Source organism: Cotesia typhae, unplaced genomic scaffold (genome assembly GCF_013202065.1).
Source record: "Cotesia typhae breed Kobodo isofemale line unplaced genomic scaffold, CoteBio_Ctyphae contig_59, whole genome shotgun sequence".
Lineage (NCBI taxonomy): Eukaryota > Metazoa > Arthropoda > Insecta > Hymenoptera > Braconidae > Cotesia > Cotesia typhae.
The window spans coordinates 2,301,697-2,329,604 of NW_027423761.1; the positions used below are offsets into that span (position 1 = coordinate 2,301,697).

Consider the following 27,908-nt stretch of genomic DNA (forward strand, 5'->3'; position numbering starts at 1 on the left):
GTCGAAACTATTATAGATTAAAAATAAAAATTATTTCCAACTCTAATAAGTATGATATTACTGGTCAGTATTTGGAACATAGGCAGTCAATACTTAGTGCGTAATGGTCAATTTTCGGAGCAACAGGCTGTAACGTTAATTAAAGTAAAAACCCCTATTATTGACAGGGCCCCCATTATTGACACCCTATTTAGTTTCATTATTAAAATCTGTTAATAATCACTACTAGCTGTTACCCGCCCGCTCCGCGGGGTACTTTATAGAATTGTATTTTTAAATCTAGACTTAAATTTAATTGGAGTATTGTCTTGACTTGCTCAGATTCTAAATTCCATCGGATTGGCCTGTACCGTTTATCCATGTGATAATTCTATCTAATATTCATTGTAACTTTCAATGTGCAATTACTACATCATTTGGATCCTATAAGAGCTAAAGCTTGGAAACTTGAAATTTTCATTCTTAACATCCATCTTCGCAGTCCATATTGGGAGTAGGTTGTTATAAAATCCGATATTAAATCATTTCTACATCACGTACTGAAGATTCTTACGAAATTTAGAGCTTATAGGAGCTACAGCTTGGAAATTGAAATTTTAATGTTAACACCTACCCCCGCGACCCACTGTGTCGTGAGCTATCGTAAAATTTGTTTATAAATTTTACATCACTTAAAGAAAATTCCTACCAAATTTGGAGTCTATACACAGAAAAAAAGGTTCACTTAAACCAAGAAAACATTTTCCTTCATAATTCTTTTCTTGAGCGAAAAAAAGTTTTTTTTTGACACAAGAAATTTCACTTATTCCAACAAAATTAATTCTCTTGCTTTAAGAAATACGCATCTCGATCCAAGAAAATTTGTTTAAGTCAAGAAAATCTTCTTGTTTTAAGAAAATTCAGCCTCTTGCTCCAAAAAATTTAGTTCTTGATAGAAGTAAATTTTTTTATCTTGAGAAAATTTCTTTCTTGCTCCAAAAAATTAAATATCTCGATGGAAGTAAATTTTCATAAATATTTTTAGTAATTAACATGTCAAATAAAAAGATCAAATAATATTGAATCATTTTTTTTATTCAATATGATTAATTGCACGTTATAATAATATAAAATGGGTGTCAAATATTCAAGAGAAAAATTTTCTCAAGGTGAGAAAATGTCTTTCTCAATTGAAGTAGGTGACGCTGCTTCCCTAAAGTATCTAAAAATTTTGATCAAATATAAAAATTTATTGTATTAAGTATTTATGATAATTTGAATGACGAAAAAATAACTTCCACCAAGAATAGAATTTCAAGAAAAATTTTTACTTCGGCCAACACAACTTCGCTCTTCCTTCAGACACCCGAAAATTTTCTTGAGCCAAGAATTTTGTTCTCCAGTCAAGAAATTTTTTTTTTCTGTGTAGAAGCTATAGTTTAAAAATTAAAAATTTTCATTGTTGATACCCACCCCCGCAACCCCCTATGGGGCGATCTATCGTAAAATTCATTCATAGACTATTTCTACATCACTTACAGAAGATTCCTATCAAATTTGGAGTCTATAGGAGCTGTAGTTTAAAAATTGGAATTTTTCATTGTTAACGCCCCCGCAAACCCTCTTGAGGAAGGACTTTCTTAAAATCCGTTCTTAGCTGACCTCTACATAGCGAAAGTAATATTCCTACCAAATTTGAAGTCACTACGCCTTATAATTCCAGAGATATCGTGATGAGTAACTATATACCGAAAAATCTCTTATAAATGCATAGAATGTTGATATTTCATGGCAATTTTACATATTTTTAAAATTAAAAAATAGTAAAATTTAATTGTAAGGTATAACCTACCTACTTATCGCAAAAAAATTTCATTTTTTTTAAGTAGGCCAATACTGCTAATGCGTTTGTAATTTCTAAATAATATCGTTAAAAAAGACCTTATTTTCAAATCGAGATTTCTCAATGTTTTTTTTTTTTTTTTATGTAATTGCATTGTTTAAAATTATTTTAGATTATTTATACTCTTAATAACCATATAATAATTTATTTATACTTTATTGATTTAAAATTAATTTTAAAATAGCGGATGTCAATGATCGAGACACAAAAGTTAACTAACGACCTAGGCCATAATGTAAGGTAATCTAAGCCCCTCAACATACATATCAACGTATTAATGTTTACCTACTGTCATGTGATTTTATAAGAATCAAAGTATTTGAGACTAGAAAAAATTGCTGAAAAAAACCTGATAAAAAATATAGAAAAGCTAGGTCTTAAACAAATTTTAAAATAATAAAAATTACTGATAGTTTTGCATTAGTAAAAATTATGATTGTTAATACAAATTTAACTGTAATAAAAGATCTGTTAATAATAGGGTCAATGGTGTGTCAATAATCGGCTCTCTGAATTTTTTCGCTGTCAATAATACATACATTCGACTTGTTGGTTTTAAGTTGATATAATAATTAATAAATTTATTGCTATTTAAGTTAATTAATTAAATTATATTAGTAAAAACAGTAATCAAGGTGTCTTATAAAAAAAGAGTTCACAATATTGATTTGAAATACGATAAAAAAATTCAAATATTCATGATCACTCTTATAGTGTCAATAATGGGAGCTTTTACCTCATTACAATTTAATGTTTATTGTTATGCATTGTTGGGTATAAAAAAAAGCTCTTTTCAGCTCATAAACTCTTCTAATAAATTTACAAATAATTTCTTTATGTTCATTTCATCCAAATTGGTCAATATTTGGAGGCTTTACTCTATTGAAATTTAAAATTTTTTTAGACATTGTTTTGATAAAGTTACACTTTAATGTTTATATTTGTTTATTTATGTGTGTAACTGATTTGAAAACTTCTTGACTAGTTATAATTTGTAAATCTTCTCAGTTCCAAGGTTTATTAAACTACAACAACCTCAAGCCCGTCTTAATCGATTAACTCATTAGACGAAAAATTAAATCAGTAATCCTTCGAAACTACCTAGAACATTCTATAATTTCCTAGTTTGATTGGTTGGAAGTAATTATAGATCTTCATAAAAATTAGCTCTTCTGATTGAAAGAGTCGAGATTAATCATTTAGTTTTCTATTAGATCGGACCTGAGTTTATCTGATAGCTAATTTCTTTTACAAATACCAGTCATTTAAAATTAATAAAATAATCATGATATGAATATTAAATTATAAATTATTTGAGGAACTTGTGTTATAATTAATGTAATATTTATTTGAATTTTAGAAACGCGAATTACATAAGAAGCGATTGAATAATAATTCTGTTAATCGGATAAAAAATGTTCAGCATAGAACGACTATAGATTACAGAGGTTCGTAAATTTGTTGAAAATATAATTTTGTTTCTTTACACTGAAAAGAAGAATTACAATTAAGAAAAAAGAGAACTTTTGTTACAAGAATTTGAACTTTTGGAAATTTTAAATATTTTTCTTTTAGTGTTTTTCTTATAAAATAAAGTTGTTTTTTTTTTTTTTTAATACAAAAATAAACAATGTAAAAGACAGTCTACAAAAATTTCATTAAAAACTTAACGTTTTTGATGACAAAAAATTATTTTTTTCGTTAAATTCTTAATCGATCATACTAGTAAAATCGTTTTAATATATTAAAATAAAAATAATTTTATTTAATTTAATTAATAAAATTAAGATGAAAAATATGTGTTGCAAACTATTCGTAACGTGATTGGTCAAATATATCATAAGCATGAAAATATATGCAAAGTCTATAGTCAGTCGCGCGTTTGCGCGCGCAAATTTGAATTCTAGTGTCATTAAAATTTTAAAGTTTTGAATGAATTTTTGACTTTTTTTTTAAATTATTTCTTTCTGTATGTGGAAATAATTTGATTTCTTCAGCTGAAAAGTGTTGAAAATTAAAAAAATTCTAATTTTTTTTAACAAAGAATGCTCTTTTTTCTCAAAATTAATCGTTTCTCTGTGTACATATTAGGGTGGGTCAAAAAAATCGAATAATTTATTTTTGATTTTATACTCTGAAAAATAGGTTCGTAGACACCTAAAAAGAATTCTCTCCAAGTATAAGCTCTTAATTATAACGGGAAGGTCCTCCGCTTTGCGGGTTTCTATTTTTTTCGAATAATCAGATAAAAAAATTTATATCTCGCTTCCAACTGCTTGGAAAAATATTCCGTGGCATAGATTTTGTGAGAAATTGAATGCTTTACAAAAAAGGTCTCTTATGACTTTTTCAAAAACTCAACCGATTAAAAGATATTCATAGTTGAAGTTTGGCTATTTTAAGGAAAATATTCGTTTTTATTATGAATTTTATAAGTCGATGAAAAAAATTATTTCGGATTGCGGAACTCATGATTTTGTAGGAAATTTACTGCTCTACAAAAATGGTCTCTTATGATTTTTGATTAAGTGAAGCCGTTACGAGATATTCATCGTCAAACATTAACGAATATCAATATTTCCAGTTTTTGATCAATAATTCGATAAATTTTAATTTAAACTATGAGTTTCAGGAAAATTTACATAAATTTGAGTTTCGATCGATAAAGAAATGTTATAAACAATTTTTTTAATATTGTTTTCAGTCTTGAGCTTGTTTGATTGCATTAAAACAAGAAATTAGAGCATTTTTTCGACATATAGCCAATGATTAGTTTAATTTGAAGTGAATGACATATTTCTTTGTCAAATTTAATATGAAAAGTATTGAATCAAGTGAGAAACAACCAGTATTTAACTTTTTTATAGATAAATTTTTTATTGAATTATCAATTGCAATATAATTGTCTATATTTTTAACATAACAGTACGCTATTACTATAAATAATTTCTTTTATTACAATTTGGGAATGTTTTTGATGTTCTTTGACAACTTGCAATAAGTACTGGAATTGTTCTTCATTTTTTGTCAAGCATTGATTATATTCACTGACTAATGCAACAGCTCGCTCTGCTGAATCATTGACAACTTTTAGTTGTTGAAAGTATTCTTTATTTTCGAGATAACTCTCATTAGTAGGCCATAATTCAACATCGACATCAAGAAAGTCATACGGTAGATCGAAGATTTTGAAAAGATTTAATGACTTTTTAGACACAAAGTCACTCAGAGTTCTCTGCGCCAATGAATTCAAATCTTTTTAGCAATTACAAATCTTTTAGCTTTAGAATCTGTACCTTCACGAGTATTAACAGCTTCAACAATACGTTTTTTTACTTCTAATGGAACGCCATCGTCAAACAGTGATAAAATGGCAAGTTCATCGCTCAAATACCATAAGTGCGAAATCATTTTTTCACACGTAGCTGAAGAAATCAAAGGATTGATATGTTTGTACTCCAATAAATTTTTCATAAACTGCAAGTCATGATAAGCAGCAGTTGTTGCAGAAGTTGATGAAAACCAAGCTTTTAAATACAATATGACTATAAAAATACAGAAATGACGAAGACCATGCAATTCTTTCTGAGAGAGTTTGAATTCATCTCTGAATAGATACATTTTCAAACTATAAATGGCCTTAGCCATCCATCTAGCATGATGAACAGCACCAGGACGTTTGAAAGAAATCTTTTCTTGAGGCATTTCTCCAAGGAAAATCAATGATAATTCCAATAATTCTTTATCTAACTTATTATAACATTTCTTTATCGATCGAAACTCAAATTTATGTAAATTTTCCTGAAACTCATAGTTTAAATTAAAATTTATCGAATTATTGATCAAAAACTGGAAATATTGATATTCGTTAATGTTTGACGATGAATATCTCGTAACGGCTTCACTTAATCAAAAAATCATAAGAGATCATTTTTGTAGAGCAGTAAATTTCCTACAAAATCATGAGTTCCGCAATCCGAAATAATTTTTTTCATCGACTTATAAAATTCATAATAAAAACGAATATTTTCCTTAAAATAGCCAAACTTCAACTATGAATATCTTTTAATCGGTTGAGTTTTTGAAAAAGTCATAAGAGACCTTTTTGTAAAGCATTCAATTTCTCACAAAATCTATGCCACGGAATATTTTTCCAAGCAGTTGGAAGCGAGATATAAATTTTTTTATCTGATTATTCGAAAAAAATAGAAACCCGCAAAGCGGAGGACCTTCCCGTTATAATTAAGAGCTTATACTTGGAGAGAATTCTTTTTAGGTGTCTACGAACCTATTTTTCAGAGTATAAAATCAAAAATAAATTATTCGATTTTTTTGACCCACCCTAGTACATATTTTGTATAAATATATTAAATTTTATTTTTAGTTGATTCAGGAACTAGAGAAACTCCGGATCTTCCAGGTAAAAAAAATGCAGAAGACTTGATCTGTTCTTATAAAAAATGACAAATATGGACTAATAATACATACTCTTATTTTTAAAAGCAAATCAAGAAACAACGGAAGCTAATTCTGACCCAGCGAATGGAGAAAACACGGTGAATAATGAAAAAAATTCTACAACTGATGAGTCGAATAAAAGTGAGGAAAATGGTACTACCACTGAAGCACCAGTTGATGCTGAAGAAGAAGGAGAAGTATCATTACAGGAAATTGAACAAGATCAAGCAAGATTAGATTTCTTGATCGGAAAAGTTAAAAAATTACTCACTGATTCAGGTGATTATATAATGTCTGTTTTGTTAAGAATTCTCAAAGAGCATTTACGGAAATACAACTTCGGATCCCGATTTATGGAAAAAGTTAAAGAAATGGCGAAAAAATATCAAGGTAACATTCTGGTAGCAAAACAAAAATTAGAGAAACAATTGGGCAGGAAGTTTGGTAAGAAATTTCGCATGATGCTTATTAGATTATTGAGAACTATAGTCATTGGTGGAGCCCTCCCAGAATAATTATAAAACTTTTATTAAATGTAGTTGCGACAGTTGATAATTGGATTATTAACTAAATAAGTTATTGATCATGTAATTTATTCTTGCTTGTTAAGCAGTTTGAAGAGAACTTGGCAAAGTTACGCTTCATCAGATGATTATCACACATCACAAAGTTTACAGAAGTAGATCGTGACGACGATGTGACCTGTAAGCCTCGACGTTTCTCCTATCTTTGACCCTTTTAGTTTAATTGGACTCTCACGTAAAATATAAGTACATGTTCCAGTACAAAAGCTTAAAAATTGCTGTGGATAATGATGAGGCTTTTTATTTTTTATTTTCATTTCATTTGTTTTCCTCACCATTTTTATTTCAAACAATTTTAAAAAATAAATCATTGCGATCAACGAATAAGATTTCACCAGTCGCTAGCACATAAATTCACCTGATATTTCGCGTTACTAAAACCATAAGGGCGTATAAAAATTTTTTTTTGCTCCAATCAATGTAAAAATGTTGGAAACATTACTATCTATAGAAAAAACGAAAAAAAAAATTTTTTTTGTTATACGCCCTTATTGAAAAAATTTTTCTAAAACCATAAGGGTGTATCCTGTTTTTTCGATTTATTATCAATTATAGACAAGATTGTATTTAAATGAACAAATATTTATTTAAGTCAAAGACGAACAAAAAATGAAGAAAAAATAAATCCATCAGGGTATTAGTTCTATACCATCTCCATCGTCAGGGTCATCTGTACCTAAGATTATAAAAAATTTTCATTTTTTTAACATAACATGACAATAATAAAAAAAATTTATAAACTGTTACCTTCGCTGAAAATTAAACTCTGATCCCATGTAAAAAAAAAATCGTCCTAAGCTTGGGACATCCAAACGTGACACAATTTGGGACAATTTTGGGACATCTTAGAAATAAATAGAAATTTTAAAATAGTGCATTTAAGTAATTTTTCGTCAATTTTACGTATTTTTTTGAAAATTTTCAGAATAATTCTTCAATTTTACGACAATTTTACTACAATTTTAAACGTTTATTAATTGATTTAAGAAAAAAAAATTTATTTTTGCACAGCTGTAAATTTGTCTAGGAATTGATGGATAAAACATTTATTGACCATTTTTAGGACAATTTAAGGACAATTTTAGTACATTTTTGGGACATTTCAAAAATATTTTTAGAACTTTTTTAAAATATTTTTAAGACAATTTTGAACGTTTTTTAAATGACTTTAAGAAAGACAATTTATTTTTGCACAGTTATAGATTTATCGTAAGATTAATGGATGAAAATTTTTAGGACAATTTTGGGACTTTTTTGGAACAATTTTAGGACATTTTCGGAACAAGCTGTGCAAAAATAAATTATTTTTTCTTAAATCATTTAATAAACGTTTAAAATTGTAGTGAAATTGTCATAAAATTGAACTATTTTAAAATTTCTGGTTATTTCTAAGATGTCCCAAAATTGTCCCAAATTGTGTCACGTTTGGATGTCCCAAGCTTGGGATATTTTTGAGACAATTTTTTTTACACGGGATAATACGGATAATATGTTATGGGACGGTGCCTGATGCACAAAAATGATTTAAGTCATCAAACTTTCTTCGAGATATCGGTATTCTAGAATCATAACAATTCTCAAGAACAATGTTCTTTTTGAAATTGATTATTTTTCAAAATTTATTTATTTACAATTAAAAAATTATTATTTGTTCTTCATGTGCACACTCATGACTGCCACTATATTAAAATTAAAAATTTAGAAAAGAGTTGTGGATGGTAGAATTGAAGCGCGCAAATTCGAATCTTAACAAACTTGAGATTCGATCAAAATTAAAAAAATAAATTTGGTTTTTTGCTTAAATACATGTTTGTTCATACAAATTGAGTTGTGGAGTGATAATTTTTATAACCCTGTGAAAATTTTTTTCTTACTTTTACCTATAATTGATAATAAACCAAAAAATAGGATACATCCCTATGGTTTTAGAAAAATTTTTTCTTAAAACCATAAGAGCGTAAAAAAATTTTTTTTTTCGTTTTTTGCATAGATAGTAATGTTTCCAACATTATTACATTGATTGGAGAAAAAAAATTTTTTTATACGCCCTTATGGTTTTAGTAACGCGATTTGGCGACGAAGGAATGAATAGAAGTTAAATATTTATTTTTACGTTGTCAATTGCTAATATGTTAATAAGGTGACATGATAGTTGAAATGAGTGTATGTAATGAGTGAACAGCTGCATTACAGTTATCGATCGTTTTAACATTGAACTATATTTCTATTATTGAAGAGTAAACAACGTTACTTTAGATTTGTTTATTCGGTAAAAAATATTTATTTATTTACTTATTATCTGAGAAATATAAAACTTATCATAATATTTGTAGAAAGAAGAAATTCTTTATTGTAAAATAAATATTTTTGAATCAAAGAAATGTTTTTAAAAATTCAAACTCTCTCCAAATAAAGTAAATATTATATTTTAATTATAAAAAATTTTATAATTAAAAAAATTTTTTATTTCGTCTTGTTATTAATATATTAAAGCCTAGATGTTTCTGTAGTAAATAGATGGGGAAGTTAATATTGATGTTTCACATTATGACTGTGTGAACTGCTCTCACAACTTCAAAACTACTTACTCATTCAGTTCAGTGGTTATTTAAGAGTGAGTACTTCCTAAAATAAGAAGCATTCTATTTTCATAATCAGAATTTTACAGATGATAAAATGTAGTAAACACAATTGTCGTAAGTAGAAAATATATTATAAGAATTTCAATAATTATTTTTAGATCCATACTTTAATCTTGATTTGTTCAAAGTATAAGTTGATTTCTTACGAACAAACTTGACATTTTTTTTTTTAATTGATTCATCAAAAGAATACAGAAAAAAAATTGAGATTGTTACAATGTGATTTGAAAATCATTCTCTATAAATAGGAAGATTTCTTTTCATTATAGACAACCCAGTTTACATAATTTGTAAATTTTATCCCGAGTACGGATGGAAATACCATAAAATTTTGATAAATTCGTTTTTCATTCGAATTGGCATATACTTTGAAGAAAAATCAATAGACTGTGGTCTCTGACAAGGGATGAAACGGAATAACTTTAGAGAAGCTTAAGGCCATTGCTGACATCAAGAAATTCAAAATCGTGTATTGTATTTTTCATAATTAATTGTACTTATGATATCAAATAACTGAACTAATTTCGATACAGCTTGTATATTTCTCAGTAAATTGAAAAAAATATTTTATCGAAAATGTTACTTTTAACATTCATTAAATCTATTGAGTTTTGTTTGATGTCAAACTATTGAAAAGATTTTCTTAAAATACAGTTTTCACAATAAAAAATTAAATGAGTAAATATCATATTGCAAAACAGTTTTTAGACTAAAAAAAAAGTAGATTATTTCTGAAAGAAGTTAAGAAAGTTTGAAACCTAAGAAAATTGAAATATTGTGAAATTACTTTTTTTTTAGGAAAAATCAAATACTCAATCTTTCTAAATATAATCACAGAAAAGTCACAGCGCTTTGATATTTTCTGTTTACTTGAGAAATTTTAAGGTCGATCGAAATAGTAAACATTGTTAGTCTAATCATTATTATTTGCCAAGTTATGTCAACAATCAATTTCTTAATTTTGTTATTTTTACCTCTTTTCCATTCGACATTTTCGCATTGGAAAAAATTTTTTTGTCAATAACTAAAAGATACGACCTGTGAACAATGCCCTAAAGTTTAACAAATCCTAATTGCATTTTCTGTACGATCATTATTTCTCGAGTAATTAATTACCCCTCAGACGATTTTGCTTTGATCGACGATAACTCTCAAAAAACCATCGTACAAGGCTCGTAAACCGCTTACAGTAAAGAGGATAAAACCGTCTAGCAAAGCTCTATAATGGAATTACTCAAAAAAAGACATAGAATGTGGAACTTACGAAGAAAGCAAAAATTCAAGAATTTTTTTTTTCCTATAATTTTCTTATGAATTTTCTCGAGGAACATTGAATTTCTTGAATTCTTCGTACAAAAATGAATTTTAATTTTTAATTCTTTTATATTATTTCTTATCGTTTTTTAAATTTAAATTAAAATATTATTACTGATTCAGCTTATTCAACATTTGGGTTAAATGCTTTAAAAAAGAAATGCAATCCTGACTCTGTTTTTATGACCCCGGACATTTGGGTCATTAAAGGATTCTTTCTTTTATGAGACTTAATACTCTATCTCTGAGGAGTTGTAAATTAAGATATATATTTTTTTTTCAAATAAAACATCTGTAATTTTTAAGTATTAGAAGAGATATTCAGAACTCATTATAAAATATATATTTTATTTTAAGAAGTTGTTAGTAAGTGACGACTCTCTCAATCGTAAGGACGTCTCTCATAACGTAATCCTTTTTCATAAAGATTGCATCTCCTACGTTTCATTAAATTTAAACTGATATTATTTTTAATTATTTAACGATTGACCTATTTATAACTTCCTTCAAGATTCATGTTGTTAAGGTAGTTCCTTTGTGGTTAGTGTGGTCAGGAAGTACTTAATATTGTCAGAAGGTTGATACTATTGTCAAAGCATTATTAACCATGGAAATACTATATTAAAATTACTGAAAAAAAATTCCTTAATAATTACATCTCGAGAATAAAACGATAAAATGATACGTTTTTTTTATTAATTAATCAAAAAAATATTCTTTTTTATTCTGTTAGTTTTTTTTTCAACTCTGTCGAGGAATTTTTTTAATATAGCAAAAAATGCTTTAAGGTAGTTCATTCACGACACATATTTTATGCTATTTCTTTCCTTTTTACTCGCTAGTGCTGCTTTTCTCACAGACTATCTCTTCTTCGCTTTTACTAATAATTATTTTTGCTTAACTAGCCAGTTTGTTGATAATTAATAAAAAAAACTACTCGGTTAGAAGCTTCGAAATTTTTTTGGGTTTTTCCAAGAATAATATTCTAACAGGTATCCGTTTTTTGAAATGATCGCTTGTGCTAAAATGTCATTTTTAATTACAATTATTTCATATTTGGTATGATCAATTGATTTCAAATTTCAACAGTACATGTACTGTGTATTGTATTATGCATATTTAAAATCTCGAAAACTTCTTAAAATTTACGTTTATAAGTGAACTATTTTGAATGAAAAGTAAGCCAGAAAATAGTGAAATTTGTTATTAAATATCTTGCATTTTAAACGATCAAAAATTCTGAAGCTTTGAGATTTATTAGTAAACGTTTTTTTAAACCGTGAAAAAAAAAAATTGTTAAACTCTGCCGAAAAGTGATTTTACGGAAAAACTACCTTGATTTTTTTTTCATGCATGATTAGAAATATTAAATGAATTTCATAAAAGATTCTTACCGGTATAGTAGCCTTTCTTGACGATCCGCTTCCCTGTATATTTTATAATACATTGCAATCATGATGATTCCTGGCACCCAAAAACTGACACTTGAGCTAACGACAGCATAAGGTTTATTAACTTGAAACATACATAGGTCGGGGTTTTTTCGACGGTACTCAAGGTGCTCAGGCGTCGTATACCAACCAGCAAAAATAGGGAGGAAGCTTATTATTGTCGGTGAGCACCAAACAAAACCCAGCATGGTCCCCAATCGTACATTAGTCATTATTAACGGGTAATCTAAAGGTTGAACTATTGCATAATAACGATCAACGCTTATACAGCATAAATGAAGAATGGACACAGTGCTGAAGAATACATCAAGTGAGTTCCATACATCACACATAAAGTAACCGAAGAGCCATCTTCCACAGAGCTCAACGCTGGCGTTAAAAGTCATTGCGAAAATTGCAACCAGCATATCAGCCAACGCTAATGAAACAACAAAGTAGTTTGTAATTATACGAAGTTTATGATGTTGCATAACTGACACTATCACCAGTAGATTGCCAAATAGCGCTGCGATAATAATGAAACTCATTATGATTGCTTTTATAATGAAAAAAATTACGTTTTCGAAGTCTTTTAAGTAACTTGGAGACGATAAATTTTTGTCTGTATCAAATGAAGTTGACAGATTATCAGCAGTATTATTGCTTCGGGGAATTATATTCACTGCCATTTTTGTACCTGTCAACAATTCGTCTTGTGATGGAGAACCTTAAGTCTTTCTCGCACATTTTTGTATATTATTATGTTATTGAAATCAATCATTGTCATTACTTGCTTTTAACAATAAATAGTTTAGAATGAGTGATCATATATTTCATCCTATTCGAATAATTGCTTGTTCCAGTGAGTGATTTTATGTTGCCCAATACGCTGTGAACAGAAAAAATAAAATCTTTTAAATATTTACTCTAATTGGGATTTCTATTTACAATACTCGACAGTTCGAATAAAAAAATCTATTTTTAGTAATTTTTTAGATGTGTGGATTCACTTATTTCTGATCATTAAAAAATCGCAATTTTTTATTTGATTTTGTTCTTTGACGCAAATTTGTAAATTTTTCAAAGAAGAGTCATACAATATTTTAACTTCTCACTATGAAAATCACTAATTTTCAAAAAGTTAGGAAGATATTATTTTCACGTCGATTTTCGACAATCGTGCTGCCATCATACCTCCTCATTTCGAGCTTTGGATAAGTTATTTTAGCTAGTTTAGCGATAAGGGTGACTTAAATTTTCTGTCGGCGCAAACCGCATCAAAATTGGTTGAATCGGTTGAGAGATATCGTTGTCGAAAGATAATTCGAAAACATATTTTTCCAAAATAACTAAACAATTGTAGTTAAATTAATTTATGTTTTCAGTTTAAAAACTGCGTCAACTGCCGTAAATTGCATGAAAACCGGTTAATTTGTTCGAGAAATATGCAGCTCATATATTTTAAAAAAAGTTTACTATTGAATACAAGCTAGACTTTTGAATTTGAAGAGTTCAAAGCGTACAACAATTTTATTTTAAGGGCATTCTCCCTAAATTGCCATTTGAAAATTTTTCTACCGAAGCGCCGTCTGGTGTCAGAATGTAGCACTAAAATTTTTAAAATTGAATTAAATTAATAATTAATTTTATAATTAAGAAAAAAATAGGGGAATGAATTTGGTCGTTAGAAAAATTAAAATGCTACAATTTGATAATAATTGAAGATAGTAAAATTTAAAATATACTTACATAAAATGAAAAAAAGTAAACTGTAGGTTAAACATGGGAAAAAAATGTCATGTGTAAAATAATTATTTAAAAAAAAACTATTACCATTCACTAAAAAAGAAATGATCAGCTCCGTGTAGAATTTTTAGGAGATTTTAATCACATTTTAGTTAAATTTTAAACAATAATATTAATTAAATAGTTTTATGAAAACCATTTCCAAGTTTCAACATAAACAACAGTATCGTACATATTATGAGGTCCCAAAGGGATCCCAGTGTAAAAAGTGGGAAGTTAAAAATTTTCAAAATTTGTGGATAATGCAGTTCGCAAGTTACACTCCAAATGTAGTTACCATGGGATAGAGAGAAGCAATGTTACCAATAAGCCCTGGAACGGAAGTCATTCATGTAATTTGAATTTATCACCAGATATGGTGAGTTATATATTCTTTATTTATTCATATTTTCTAGATAATGTTTATTTTATAAGGCATGCATATAATGCTATATTCTAGATTTATTATTTGACGTCTATAAATAAATAAATCTACATTATGTAGTGAGATATATTGTATACTTGCGGTTTTATTATATACTAACATGCATTTAGTATTAAAAATTAAAATCTTTCAGTAAATTTTGATATTCTGCTTGACTAAATTCTGCCTCAGTACTTTCGATGAAATTTCCAAATCGTTCTGAGTCTTCGTCTCCGTCACTATCAATTTCAGCTTCATAAATAGCATTCAATTCACCTTGCCCTAATATTGATTCATTTTGATCTGGATTCGGAATGATATCAATTATCTTCTGTTGGATTTTTTCAGATGGTTTATCTTTATTATTTTTATCTTTAGTTTTATCATTTTTATTAGTATCCTTGTTATTTTTTTCTAATATTTTACGAACTCTCATGGTAGGTGCAAGAGAACTGGGCTTAGAAAGGTTACTACAAAGAAGAAAATCTTTTATGGCATCATCAACTTCTTTCCATACCATAGTAGATGAGTTTTCTACTTCATGTGAATACTCTACTTCTTTATCATCATTCGAAGAAGAATATAGTAATTTTGGGTTCAATATTTCAGGCACCAAATGAGTCCAATAGAATTTAGTGAGTTTGGGGAGCATTTTTTTGTTAAAAAATTCTTCGTCATAATGGATGACCAAACTCAAGGAATTTTTGAAAGTCCATATCGAAAATAAACAATATTTTCTTCCAGTGACGTGAAGTTGGCCCTGGATTTGATAATAATATGGACTGTTCTTCAACAATTCTCTCGGTTTATTGCGTTCAAAATGAGGCTTGCACCACGCAACATTATTGTTAATAGCCTCTTCAACGGTTATGTTCCTTATGGTGTACGGGCATTTAATTTCAGCTATTCCATCGGTACCAATTAAGCCATCAGGTGTAGCGCCCAAGCCGAGAATATTTGCGTCAATGAAAAATCCGCATTTATCAATTTGTACGCCAAACTCTTTGCATAAATCACTAAGAGCTTGACTCTCATTGACGATACCATGATTTATTGCAGGATGAAAATTTGCTATTGGTGAATAGAGAATTTCACGAACTGCTTTGTTTTGAGTCGAAATTTTTCGACATTGGCAAGCAAGTTTGAAATTAGAAGCTGTTAAATACAGTCGACGAGTCGTATGCCACTCGACTGAACGTGATTGGCCTACAGTTCTACGCTCAATATTCACTCTGTCGGCTTGTAAAGCCATCAACTTCTGCTCGTGAGCTCCGAATCTAGCTTGATATACTTCAGGTGACATGATCGGCGGATTGGCACCAGGTCCATAATGTGCGTCACTTCTGGAGTAATTGGTTTCCGGGTGGCGATTTCGGAAGCCTTTCTCTGTTGCACGACGTGCATTATTTTCAACTTTCTTTCGTCGCATATTTTCCATATGCCTCAACTGATCTGGAACTTTCTTTCCCATTGAGGTATAAACGTCACACATGGCCGTTTTTGAATTAAATTGGATGACTGAATAACAGACTCGGAAAGTGTAGCTACCGCATTTGTAAGAATCTACACGTTTTGCGAAATTTTTAGAAGCAACCACATTGTTAAACGATTCCGCTAAATTGTTATTGGAATTCATTAAAAAATCTAGTGGGGCAGATATACAAGTACCGAAACAGCCCAATATAGTGCTCCACATATTTATTTTTATTAGTTCATCCATGTGATTTTTAGCTTCTGTTTTATTCCCATCACAATAATGATCTCGACAGTCATCATGCTGACCGAAAACATGATTAGCCATGTTTTCTAAGTCCCTCAGCATATTCATAATTTTATTGTCCTGAGAATCGTTAACAGATTGCCAATATTTGGCTGCTGCTCGAATAGCAGTACTGGATTTTCCTCCAGCTACTTTCAAAAAATTTTTAAGAGTAGGGTGATCTTTGAATTGATCCAAGGACGCTAAATTAGAAAGATTTGTTGACAAACGTCGAAGTATGTGGTTCGTGCAAAGTAGTTTTCCCACGGTAACATCAAAATCTACATATGGGTTATGGTTGTGGATTGCTTTGATGACACTGCTGTCTCCATCACCAATCATAGTTTTGTACACGAGATTATGTTTTTCAACACTGTACTGAAACAGTCCCAAAATATTTGCCGACTCCATACTGCTAGAAGTTTTTTCGAATCATAATTACACCAACAGAGATGAGCCAATTCTTTACCTAATTGACATTGTAAGCATCTCTGATTGGCGACACCAACATCTAAAACTTTTTTTGTATGGTAATCGATCACTACTCCTAAGCCAGAAGGAGAATCAAACGATCCAGTTTTGTATGATCTTTTACCCCAAGAGCCATCAACCACTACTGTTGTGTGCGCCATATTTCCAACAGCTGTAATGCGGCCTTCCAAACGAGCTCTTGATTCCGCTTCGGCACCTGCATTAGCCATTGATTGGATAGCTGTGCGTTGAACATGCAAACCCATCATTATTTCCATTTCATGATATGATTTGTAATCATAGCAGGGTAGATTTACAGAAGCAAGTAAGCCTTCAAGTTGATAGAACCCTATACCACTTCCAAAACATCCCAAAAGAATACCTTGATTAGTAGGAAGTTCATCACTCTTGTCAGGTTCGCTTTGAACTTCGAATCTGTACTCACATCCATTACATTCAAAAATAATACTGACTGTAATCCATACAGTACCGACCCAACGTAATTACATTTGCACTGCCATGTTCTGCAAGCTTGTTCTCTTGAGCTTTCGCGATGTAAATCAAATAACATATTTATTTCATTATGAACATAATCATAATCAATAATAAACTTCGTTGTATGTTTTAATGGTTTTCTGGTATATTTCCGAGGAGGTTTTTTGATTCTGTATGTATCATCAATATCAAATGTAGAATCATCCGCTAGATTGTTAGATGGTAACGGGTTAGGTATAGGTTTGCTTGAAGTCTTAGTGGTTTGTGTGGGAGTAGATTTGTTTTGATTACGATCGCTCTTCTTTAAACTTTCTTCAACATTTATTACGGATAGAGTGTACATATTTCTCTGCAAAGCTATCATTGAATCTTTTTGTGAATTATCTTCAGCGATGTACATATTTGATAAAACTATTTCATGTACATTGTCAAGACTTTCGAAACAACAGAGACATGATTTTCCATCATCACCATCTTGCTTACCTTCGGCATTCCTGCTGTGGGAATCAAATGTATAATACACCCCATTGTATGAAATGATGGCAATGGAAATCATATTCATGGTTAGAATTGCTGCTGTGTTCGTATCTTCAAATACATTTTCTAAGCGTTTGTTCAGCGGCAAAAAAAAAAAAGACGAGTTATCAATATTTCTACAAAAGTGTCCGTCAAAAATTTGTGAAATTTCGAAAGAAGAATAAAATGGACCTGAAATGTTAACATTGTTGACAAGTTCAGTTGCTGACAAATAATGTTCATCGCTTCGTTTATTCGAAGAATCTAAGTGATTCAACTGTGATTGATCTCTAACATTGATACTTTTTTTGTACAGTTCATCACCAATATCTAAAATCTTATCAATAGTGCTTGATATCCAAGTGTCAACTGGTTTCAATGTGTTAAAAACAATCGCCGATGCAGCCATAGCCGTACATTGATTGCCAGCGGAAAAACCAAACTTTGCATCGTTTTGATTAGTACTACTACGAACAATTTTCATAACATTTGTAGTCGTATTGTCAATTTCACATTCCATTTCCATATTCTCTATTGTAAATTCCGCTTCGATTTCACAATCAACGATTGCATCAGATGTTGCAAGTAGATCGAACGATACATGGCGTGTTTCAGGTAGATCAGGTGTTAAAGGTAGACCAGGTGTTGAAGGTAGATCCGGTGTTTCAGGTAGATCAGGTGTTAAAGGTAAATCAGACGACATATCGGGTGTTGTATTAGGTAGTTCAGGTGACACATCAGATGTACTTGTTTCCTGCGAATCTTGTGATTGTTTATCAACAATTCTTTTGTATACCCTAAAATAACCAATAAATTATTGCTTTATTTTTATTTAATAACAAATTAAACAAAGGCATAAAATTATAATAAACACATCAGTGCATGACGCATTAATTATTAATTAATTAACCAACACGAAGATTTATTAGATGAATCAATCACAATAAATCAAATGTACATACTGTTTTTGACGCCTTCGCCGACTTTTAGTTTGGTAAGGGTTATGGTTTTTTGCATATTTTTTGCGAATAGATTGTTTACTATTAAGTAAATCATTGTTCAATGACACATCATCCATAATCAAATGTAAATACTTTCGTCCGTAATGATAAAAAAAAGTGAGCAGGTGTGAAATCGGTAGCAATGAATTAATATTTTTCAATAGACGCTAGTGGTTAAATGTTTTATTTATATGTATAAATTTATTGTGTATGTAGGGGGTGCTAATGTATGCAGAATTTTTAAAAGATTTATAACAAAAATCAGTAGGTGGAGCGAATAGCAATTTTATTGAATGACACTTTTTATTGAAAACTCGTAAAAAACATGAGGACTTTTTCCGTTTAAAAATTACTAGCATTGCCATGAATAATTAAAAATTTAATTACCTGAGGAAATGAAATATTTTTGGCTTAATTTTATTTCTTTCGAAAATCTATGAACGATTTGATGCTACAAAAGACAGCCAATAATGACGTTTACCTTACTTTTATTTGAAAGGCCTCTATAACAAAAATACATAAATATGCACAGTGGTTTTTACGGTATCTTTTATTGTTATACCACACACCCAAGTTGTACTCAAATATTACCTAGTATATTGTGCACTGTGTTAATTGACACTAATAGGGTTGTAATTCGTCATTAGCTACCTGCAGTCAGTTCGGAACTGCCGAGAAATACGAATAATAAATGTGAAGGTAAAAATAATTAAAAAATTACACATTTATTTAAATAAACATCAAGGTTTAACATGCATAAATAAAAAAGGTTATTAATTTAGACATTAGTAGAATAAGATCTTCGTCCCCAAGCAGAATCAATAGCTAATGTTGCAGGATCAACTTCTGGTGAAACTGGCGCTCGAACTACTGCTGAAATAATAAGTGTTCGACGGATTGGTTGTGGTCGACCTGGAAGCCTCAAATTTTCTTCAGCTATTCCCGCTTGAACCTGAACCACATTTTGAGGTGGAAATGGAACTTCATGAGATGAAATTTGTCTAGTTTGACCTCGATCCTCGCTCTTAGCTGAAATGATTTATCGTATTGAATAACAGGATGTCAAGTTGGGGAGTTTTAAACCAAACATACATTAATTTATAACCAAAAAGTTTTGAGATTTTAAGAAATGCTTAAATATTTTTAAATTAAAAATGTACTAATTTTAATACTTACGAGTCATTGCAACTATTAAAAATAACAAATTATTGAGATAAATCTGCGGCGACTGTTTCAATAGTTTTTCACAGTTGTCAATAATTGATTCTTTAATTTTAATAATGTGTTGCTGCTTTGTTGTTATTGTTAAACTATGCGGTTAAAGGGTTAGGAAGGTGGGGCGTAAAAAAGTCGTATATAGAAATTATGTACACATAGTCTATATATATAAACAATTTGCTTTTACCATCAGTAAAATAAACTTTGTATTTTTTAGCGGGAATTATAAATTAAATATTCAATGAAAATAAAAATTTTACAAAAAAATTTTTTTTTAATTTTAAAAAACAATAGCTTAAAAAAAAAACTTTTATTCATCAGAAATGTGGAATGGAAAAAATTATTTTAAGGAGTTCGGTCGATCTGAATGAAGCAGAATAATTTTTGAACCAAAAAAAAACTTTTGGTGTAAATAAATTTTACTTAATTCAAGAATTTCTTTTCTTCAGTGAAACTCTTCGAAATAATGAAGTAACTCATCAAAATGATTTTTTTGGTTATGGTTTTTCTCTTAAACCAAATTATTTTTTTTATCAGTGCAGAAGTATTTGTATAAATATCTTTTTTTATTTTCTTGTGCGCATTTCATGCTACATATTTACGTTCGAAACCATTTATATTTTTAAAACAAGTCCTATTTTGTAATAGTCTATCATTTCAGGGATTGTACTTTTCAAAGCCACGCCCTACGAAAAATGCAAAATGGACATTAGTAGTGAAGCTGGGGGGGTGATACCGACATTACAGGAATCTGTTTACCAACAGAGGGTTCGTGTCCATGCTAAGTACCATTTGTCGATATGGGTGACCTGGTTTACCGACAGTTTGAGGATATGGTCGAGGTTTTGCAAGTGGCGCTGGTGGTGAATTCCGCCGCCATCTTACTGTCCGCCATTTTTAAAATTTATCCGCCATTTTGAATTGTGAATCCGTCATTTGAATCCGCCATTTTGAATCCGTCATCTGATGGCTGCTATCAGCCTTTTGAATCCGCCATCTGGTGGCTGCTATCTGAAATCCGCCATTCTGAATCCGCCATTTTGAATTTGCTATCTGAAATCCGCCATCTGGTGACCGCTATCCACCATTTTGAATTGTGAATTCACCATTTTGTTAAAAAATGCACCTGTGATCTAACCATCAACTATAGTTGCTTAGATCACAGGTGCATTTTATTGTTCATAATCTGAAAAGGTTTATATATTCAAACTGCATGTATGAATACATGCGAGTACATGCGAGAAGATACACCATCTGGTGAGGTTTTTGTCAACCTTAGGTTTAAGCCTGTTCAAGGTCATACGCAGTTTTCTTTGTTCTCCTGCGTAGTAGATGACGTCATCAGATAGGTTTGAACCTGTTCAAGGTCGCGTAACTGCGTAGTTTTCTTTGTTCTATTTCTAACTGCGTAGTAGATGACGTCATCAGACAGGTTTAGACTTGTTTTGTGAAAGGGGTGTGGGATATTTCCACGAACCAGATGACTCATTCTGTTCTAGAATTTTCTAACTGCACAGTAGATGACTCATTCTGTTCTAGAATTTTCTTACTGCGCAGTAGATGACGTCATCAAACTGGTTTCGAGGTAGAGGAGTGGGGGTAACTACGCAGTATTTTCTGCCTATATAAGCAGCTTGCTGAGAGCGTACTTCATAAAAAACGAAGTACATATCTCATGATTAAACAGTATTCAGTGTTATATAAAATATAGTGAAGTTTAGTGTTGTGAAGTACGCGAGTATAGTCCAGTGTGCAAAAACTATTGTGTGCATAAACTGTAGTCCAGTGTACCAAAAACTATCGTGTAAATTCAGTGTGTGTATAAACTATTGTGAACATAACCTATAAACAGTGTATATAACCTACAAACAGTGTATATAACCTATAAAAGTGTACATAACCTATAAACAGTGTATATAACCTATAAACAGTGTGCATAACCTTCAATATTGTGTAAACAGACAGTAGTGAAGTGTGCGTCTTCCCAAGATGGCTCCACCTAACCTCATTGAGGCTCTCAAAAACTTGGTGGACACTATTGCTGTCTCATATGCTGATCTGTTAGAAGAGCAGCTCACTGATAATCATCGTCAAAGGTGTTTAAGGGTGTGCAATGAAACTATCCAGTACTTCAACACTATATTACTCGATCCTGGAACATCAATTCAAGTGAGACGAAGTGTTCAAGCACACATCAACCAACTCAACTGGTTTGCCGATCAGTTCTCCAGACTCGGTAACCTAGTTGTTGGTGGAGATCTCAACCAAGGAGTCAAATGGAAGGACTTGGAGAATGCTTTTGCTGGCAACATCCAGACTGGATGTGTTATCAATCAGCATCACAAAGATCCAGCAGCATTCCTCCAGGCCTCACGAGACACCATCATTAACAAGGTGCAGAGTGCGTTGAGAGATTTGGCAGGGTTGAAAGTGAATGTGGAATTCTTCTGCACATTCCGGAAACATCAACAAGATATTGAAGAGCGGAAATCTTTTATTACTAAATGCCGTGAGATTCTCCCTGCCACATCTCTTCAGGATTGGTTTAGTCAACATGTATACGACAAATTACTTCAAAGAATCGAAGATTTTGAACATGAGGGTTCCGGATGGAGTCTGCTTGGACCGAACAGCTTGATGGTGACTATGTCAAGATTCGCACCAACCCAAGTTGGAAACTCCACCTTCGTCAGATTACCGCAGGATATTATCAGGAAGCATGCGGTTACGAACATCCAGAACAATGATGAGTTCTGCTTCCTGTGGTGTGTCAACGCTGCCTTGCATCCACCAGTATTGGTTCCAGCTGACCCTTCAAGTTATCGTCACTTCAGCGTCAGATTAAATTATGAAGGTATTCAATTTCCAATTAAACTTAATGATGTACCAAAATTTGAAAAAATGAATGATCTTAGCATTAACGTATATGGTATAGATTCTGAATTCACGGGTAAAAAGTCTGAAAAAAGTACGATTATTCCATTATATTTAAGTAACTTCGAGTCAGAAATACCTGCAATTCATTTATTGATGATTAAAAAAAGTGTAAATTATACCAATAATTTAGATAATATTGAGTCTGTCTGTCACTTTGCGTGGATACATAATCTTTCCGGACTAATTAAAAGTCAAATAACTCTAGGAAGACATAAATTGTACTTTTGTGATCGTTGTTTGAATCATTTCAAATTAGAAAAATGTTATTTAGAACACCGAGCAGATTGTTTTAAAACTAACAAAGTCCACATGGAATGTCCCAGTGAAAAAAAATAAAATTTTGAAATTCAAAGATTTTAAGTCCAAAGATACTGTACCGTTTGTAGTTTACGCGGATCTTGAATGCACACTCGAACCCCCAGGAGATGATGAAAAGACAGTTCATAAACATGTTCCACACAGTATTGCTTACTATGTGCATTGCAGCTATGACAATACACTGTCTAGATTCCAATTAAACCGTTCTCCTGATTGCATCAACTGGTTCGTTAAACAATTAGAGTCATTAGCTCTAGACTTTGAAAAATTCTAAAGAATCCTATTAAAATGAAACCATTAACGAAAGAGCAACAAGATAGACACAACCAGGCAACTGAGTGTCACATTTGTGAAAAACCAATCACTTCTACGACAGATAAAGTCTATGATCATTGTCACTTTACCGGTAACTATAGAAACGCAGCTCATAAATCATGTAACGTTAATTATCAAAAATATACCATTATCCCAGTTGTCTTTCATAATTTATCCGGTTACGACTCACACTTCATAATTAAATCCTTAGCTACAGAATTTGAAGGTGAAATTTCATTACTACCAATCAATAAAGAGCGTTACATTTCTTTTACAAAATCAGTTAAAAATACTTCAGTCTCTTTAAGATTTATTGACTCTTTTAGATTCATGGCCTCCAGCTTAGAGAAATTAGCTTCATACCTTGATGACAAAGACAAACAGATTACGCGACTACACTACCCTGACCCTGACAAATTCAAATTAGCAATACGTAAGGGTGTATTTCCGTATGAGTACATTGATAGTATTGACAGACTAGACGAGACACAGTTACCTGACCAGGATTCATTTTATTCAAAATTAACAAGCTCAACTATTTCTGATGATGATTATACTTTGCTCAAGTAGTATGGAATGAATTTAATATTAACACGCTTGGAGAGTACTCGGACTTATACTTGAAGACTGATGTCCTCCTCTTGGCTGATGTTTTTGAAAACTTTAGACGTAGTTGCTTTAAAACATACAATCTAGATGCATTACATTTTTATACAGCACCAGGCCTTTCAAACGCTGCAATGTTAAAGCATACTGAAGTAGAACTTGAACTGTTAACTGATCCTGAGATGCTTCTTTTCATTGAGAAGGGTGTTCGCGGTGGGGTATCGATGTGTGCTAGTAGACACGCTGAAGCTAACAACCGGTACATAGGCAAAGATTTTGATTCAAACAACCCTGAAACATACCTGATGTACTACGATGTAAATAATTTGTATGGCGCAGCGATGAGTATGTCATTACCTAAAGGTAAATTCGAATGGGTTGAAAATGTAGATGATGTAGATCAGTTTTTCAATGATGATGAGAGTGTAGGCTACATCCTTGAAGTAGATCTACACTATCCTGAGAAATTACATGATCTACACAAAAATCTACCTTTATGCCCAGAACATTTTATACTACCTGGCAGCAAACAACAAAAATTAACAACAACTCTGTATGATAAGACTAATTATGTAATTCACTATAAGAATTTAAAACAATGTTTAGATTTAGGTTTAGTTCTTAAGAAAATACATCGAGTCTTGAAATTTGAACAATCAGACTGGCTCAAATCATATATCGATAAAAATACTGAATGCCGAAAGCTTGCAAAAATGAGTTCGAAAAAACTTTTATAAATTAATGAATAATGCGGTTTTCGGAAAGACGATGGAGAATGTAAGGAAGTACAAAGATATATATTTAAGAACAAAGTGGCAAGGTCGATACAATGTATCAGATTTAGTATGTAGACCAAACTTCCACAGCCTTACAATTTTTGATGAGGATATGGTTATAGTTGAACTTAAAAAAGCTAGAGTCTGCTTCAACAAGCCAATCTATGTAGGGTTTAGTATATTAGATTTATCTAAAATTTATATCTACGACTTTCACTACAATTATGTGCTTAAAAATTATGTAAATACTTCAAAATTATTGTACACCGACACAGATAGTTTAATTTACCAATTTAATGTACCCAACATCTATGAAGACATCAAACGTGATATCTCAAGGTTTGATACTTCCGATTACCCACCCGACAATGTCTTCAACATGCCGTTAGCAAACAAAAAGGTCCTGGGGCTTATGAAGGATGAGAACAATGGAAAAATCATGTCCGAGTTTGTGGGTCTCAGAGCCAAGCTCTACGCCTTCGAGATTCACAATCCTGAGAAGGAAAGAGATAGGATCAAGAAACGGGCAAAGGGTGTTGGAGGATCAACCTTGAAGACAATCACGTTTGATGACTTCAAACGATGTCTGTTTGAAAACGTATTATTAAGAAAAGAGCAGTACATGATAAAAAGTAAAAATTATCAAGTACACACAATAAAGCAGGAGAAACTTGCTCTCAGTTGGGGTGATGATAAACGTCAACTTATTGAGGCTAGCACTGATACCCTACCATGGGGTTACAAGGGGCCACTAGTTTTTAAGAAAAGAAAGATTGTGCAAAATAATAATAATAATAATAAGAAGCAAAAAGTTTTGTAATATTAAAAAACAATGTAAATATAGTTTTAAGGTTTGTATATAAAACAATATATAATTTGTGTTTTACATATCAGATTTATTGATCCAACTATTATGCTTAGTATCAAAACCTAGCCATTTAACATAGTATTTATTTCCACGTTTTCTAATTACTTTTTCAACAAGATATACATCTGGATATTTGACTTTGCTGAGTTCTTCGTTGTAAAATCCGCCTTCAATTGGTTGATCCTGATAGTCCACGAGCTTGTACGTCGTTGGATTCGTGTTCTGCACCGACTTGATGGTAAAAATCTCGGTTGTCCAGTTTGGCGTGTATCCTTTGTCAAAAACATGCTTGTACTTGCTGATTCGGACTTTGTCTCCAACTTTGAACTTCTGCTTCGATTTGGTTTTCAGTGGTTGATATATATTTTCCAATAGTTGTTTCTCCTGAGCAGCGGTAACATCAACAGGTTTCATTTTGATGGTACTGTGTTTGGTGTTGTTGTAAGTATTCACCAAGTCATCAAGTATATCAGTCCACTTGTAGCTGCCACGAGCTGTAAATTCTCGCCACATTTTATTCTTGAGTGTTCTATTGAAACGTTCACATATGGATGCTTTGAGATTGCTGAATGTTGAGTAAAGATTTATCTTGTGCTGCTTCATCAGATCTTTGAATTCTTTGTTGTAAAACTCTTTACCCTGATCAACATGGAGATTCTTAGGAACACGACCTTGCTGGAGTACAGACTTCATAGCACTAGTGACATCTACACCACCTTTTGATTTAATTGGAACTGCCCAGGCATATTTAGAAAATATATCTATGATTGTAAGCAGATACTTGTGTCCTTTATTGACTGTCGCATATGGAATCATCTCAACCAAGTCAGCTTGCCAAGTCTCGTCGAGACCTCGGATGTCAACATGACGACGTTTATAGTTCCTGCGAGCCGGTTTGTGAAGCTCATTAGCTATCACTGTCTTTTTGTCGTTCATTGAGTTTCTCAGTGAGATATTTGATATTATTTTGGTGAGAGGAAAGTACTGCTTTAACTTCCTCAATAGATGTCTGCAAATTTCCCACAGCAGCCTTCAGTATTACTATTTCAGAGTGTAAATGTGAAATAATCTCTTTCTGTTCACTGTCTATACTTTTATTCAGTTCAGACATCTGTCTCAGTACAAACTGCACTGTCGCCGCATCATGTTCATTTGAAGGATTACCGAGATTGCACAGCCTTTTATTCTCAATGTTATAGTTTCCATCAGAAGTTACATTGAAACCTCTACCAGCTGGCCCTCGTTGACCTAAGTTATTGTCCAGTGGACGTCCAAATATATCGATGCTCATGGTTGTGAACACTTTGACTGTCAATGTGTGAATGATTTAATTTTTCAGAAGCTTTTAATATATAACTCCAGCATCCCTAAGCTCTTCAATAATTGACATGATTTCATTCGTGTGACTTGGATTTCCAGCAGCTTGAGATGCCATAAGTAGTCGCAAACGATCAACTAGTTCATTTGAATCATCCCAGTAAACATAGTCCATTGGTAATCTCTGTTTTCTTGCAATCATATATTTTGGTAACCCTTTACCGAACTTGGTGATAAAATCAGCAATGTATTTATTGAACTTGATTGTTGTATCTTCATAAATAGTACGATTTGGGTCATAATTTTTCCTATGAGCGTTGGTATGTTGAATTATGTCCAAGTACTTTTTCTTATCATCTGGGGTGATGAGTGCATCCTCTGGTGATTTTCTAAATAATAATTCCAACAACCCAGGAGTTATTGGATAATTTTTTTCTTTGACAGTTATTGTATCATTTGCAAATGAAATAGGTGAATCACCTATATGCATTTCACCGCGTTTTCTGCGTACACCATATCTCATATCATTATCTTTATGTTTTTTACTTAAACGTTGTAGATAATTAGTGAGAAGAGGATTTCTACGAGCTGGAGTACTTGTTGATGGTGGTGGCTGAGTAATAGCAAGTGCTGTATTATCAAATGAACTTTCATCATCTGTTATTAAACTGTTGTATACTTCTGGATCATCATATAAAGATTTTTCAACTTCTTGTTTTTCAACTTGTGGTTTTTCTTCTTTTTTAATATTTTCCCCTTTCAACTTTGAAGATTCAACTATACTCTGGAGTG

At 31.3% G+C, this 27,908-nt stretch overlaps 1 protein-coding gene across 1 annotated transcript in view; it reads right to left on the bottom strand.

The window, feature by feature from the left end:
• The window catches only part of LOC141532294 (octopamine receptor beta-1R), a 59,227-nt gene that overhangs the window by 17,977 nt on the left and 13,342 nt on the right, over positions 1-27,908 (bottom strand). The window contains exon 2 of the mRNA XM_074250573.1: positions 12,275-13,199. Within this exon, the coding sequence (XP_074106674.1) occupies positions 12,275-12,999 (725 nt within the window). The 5' untranslated portion in view covers positions 13,000-13,199. The remainder of the gene's footprint in view (positions 1-12,274; positions 13,200-27,908) is intronic.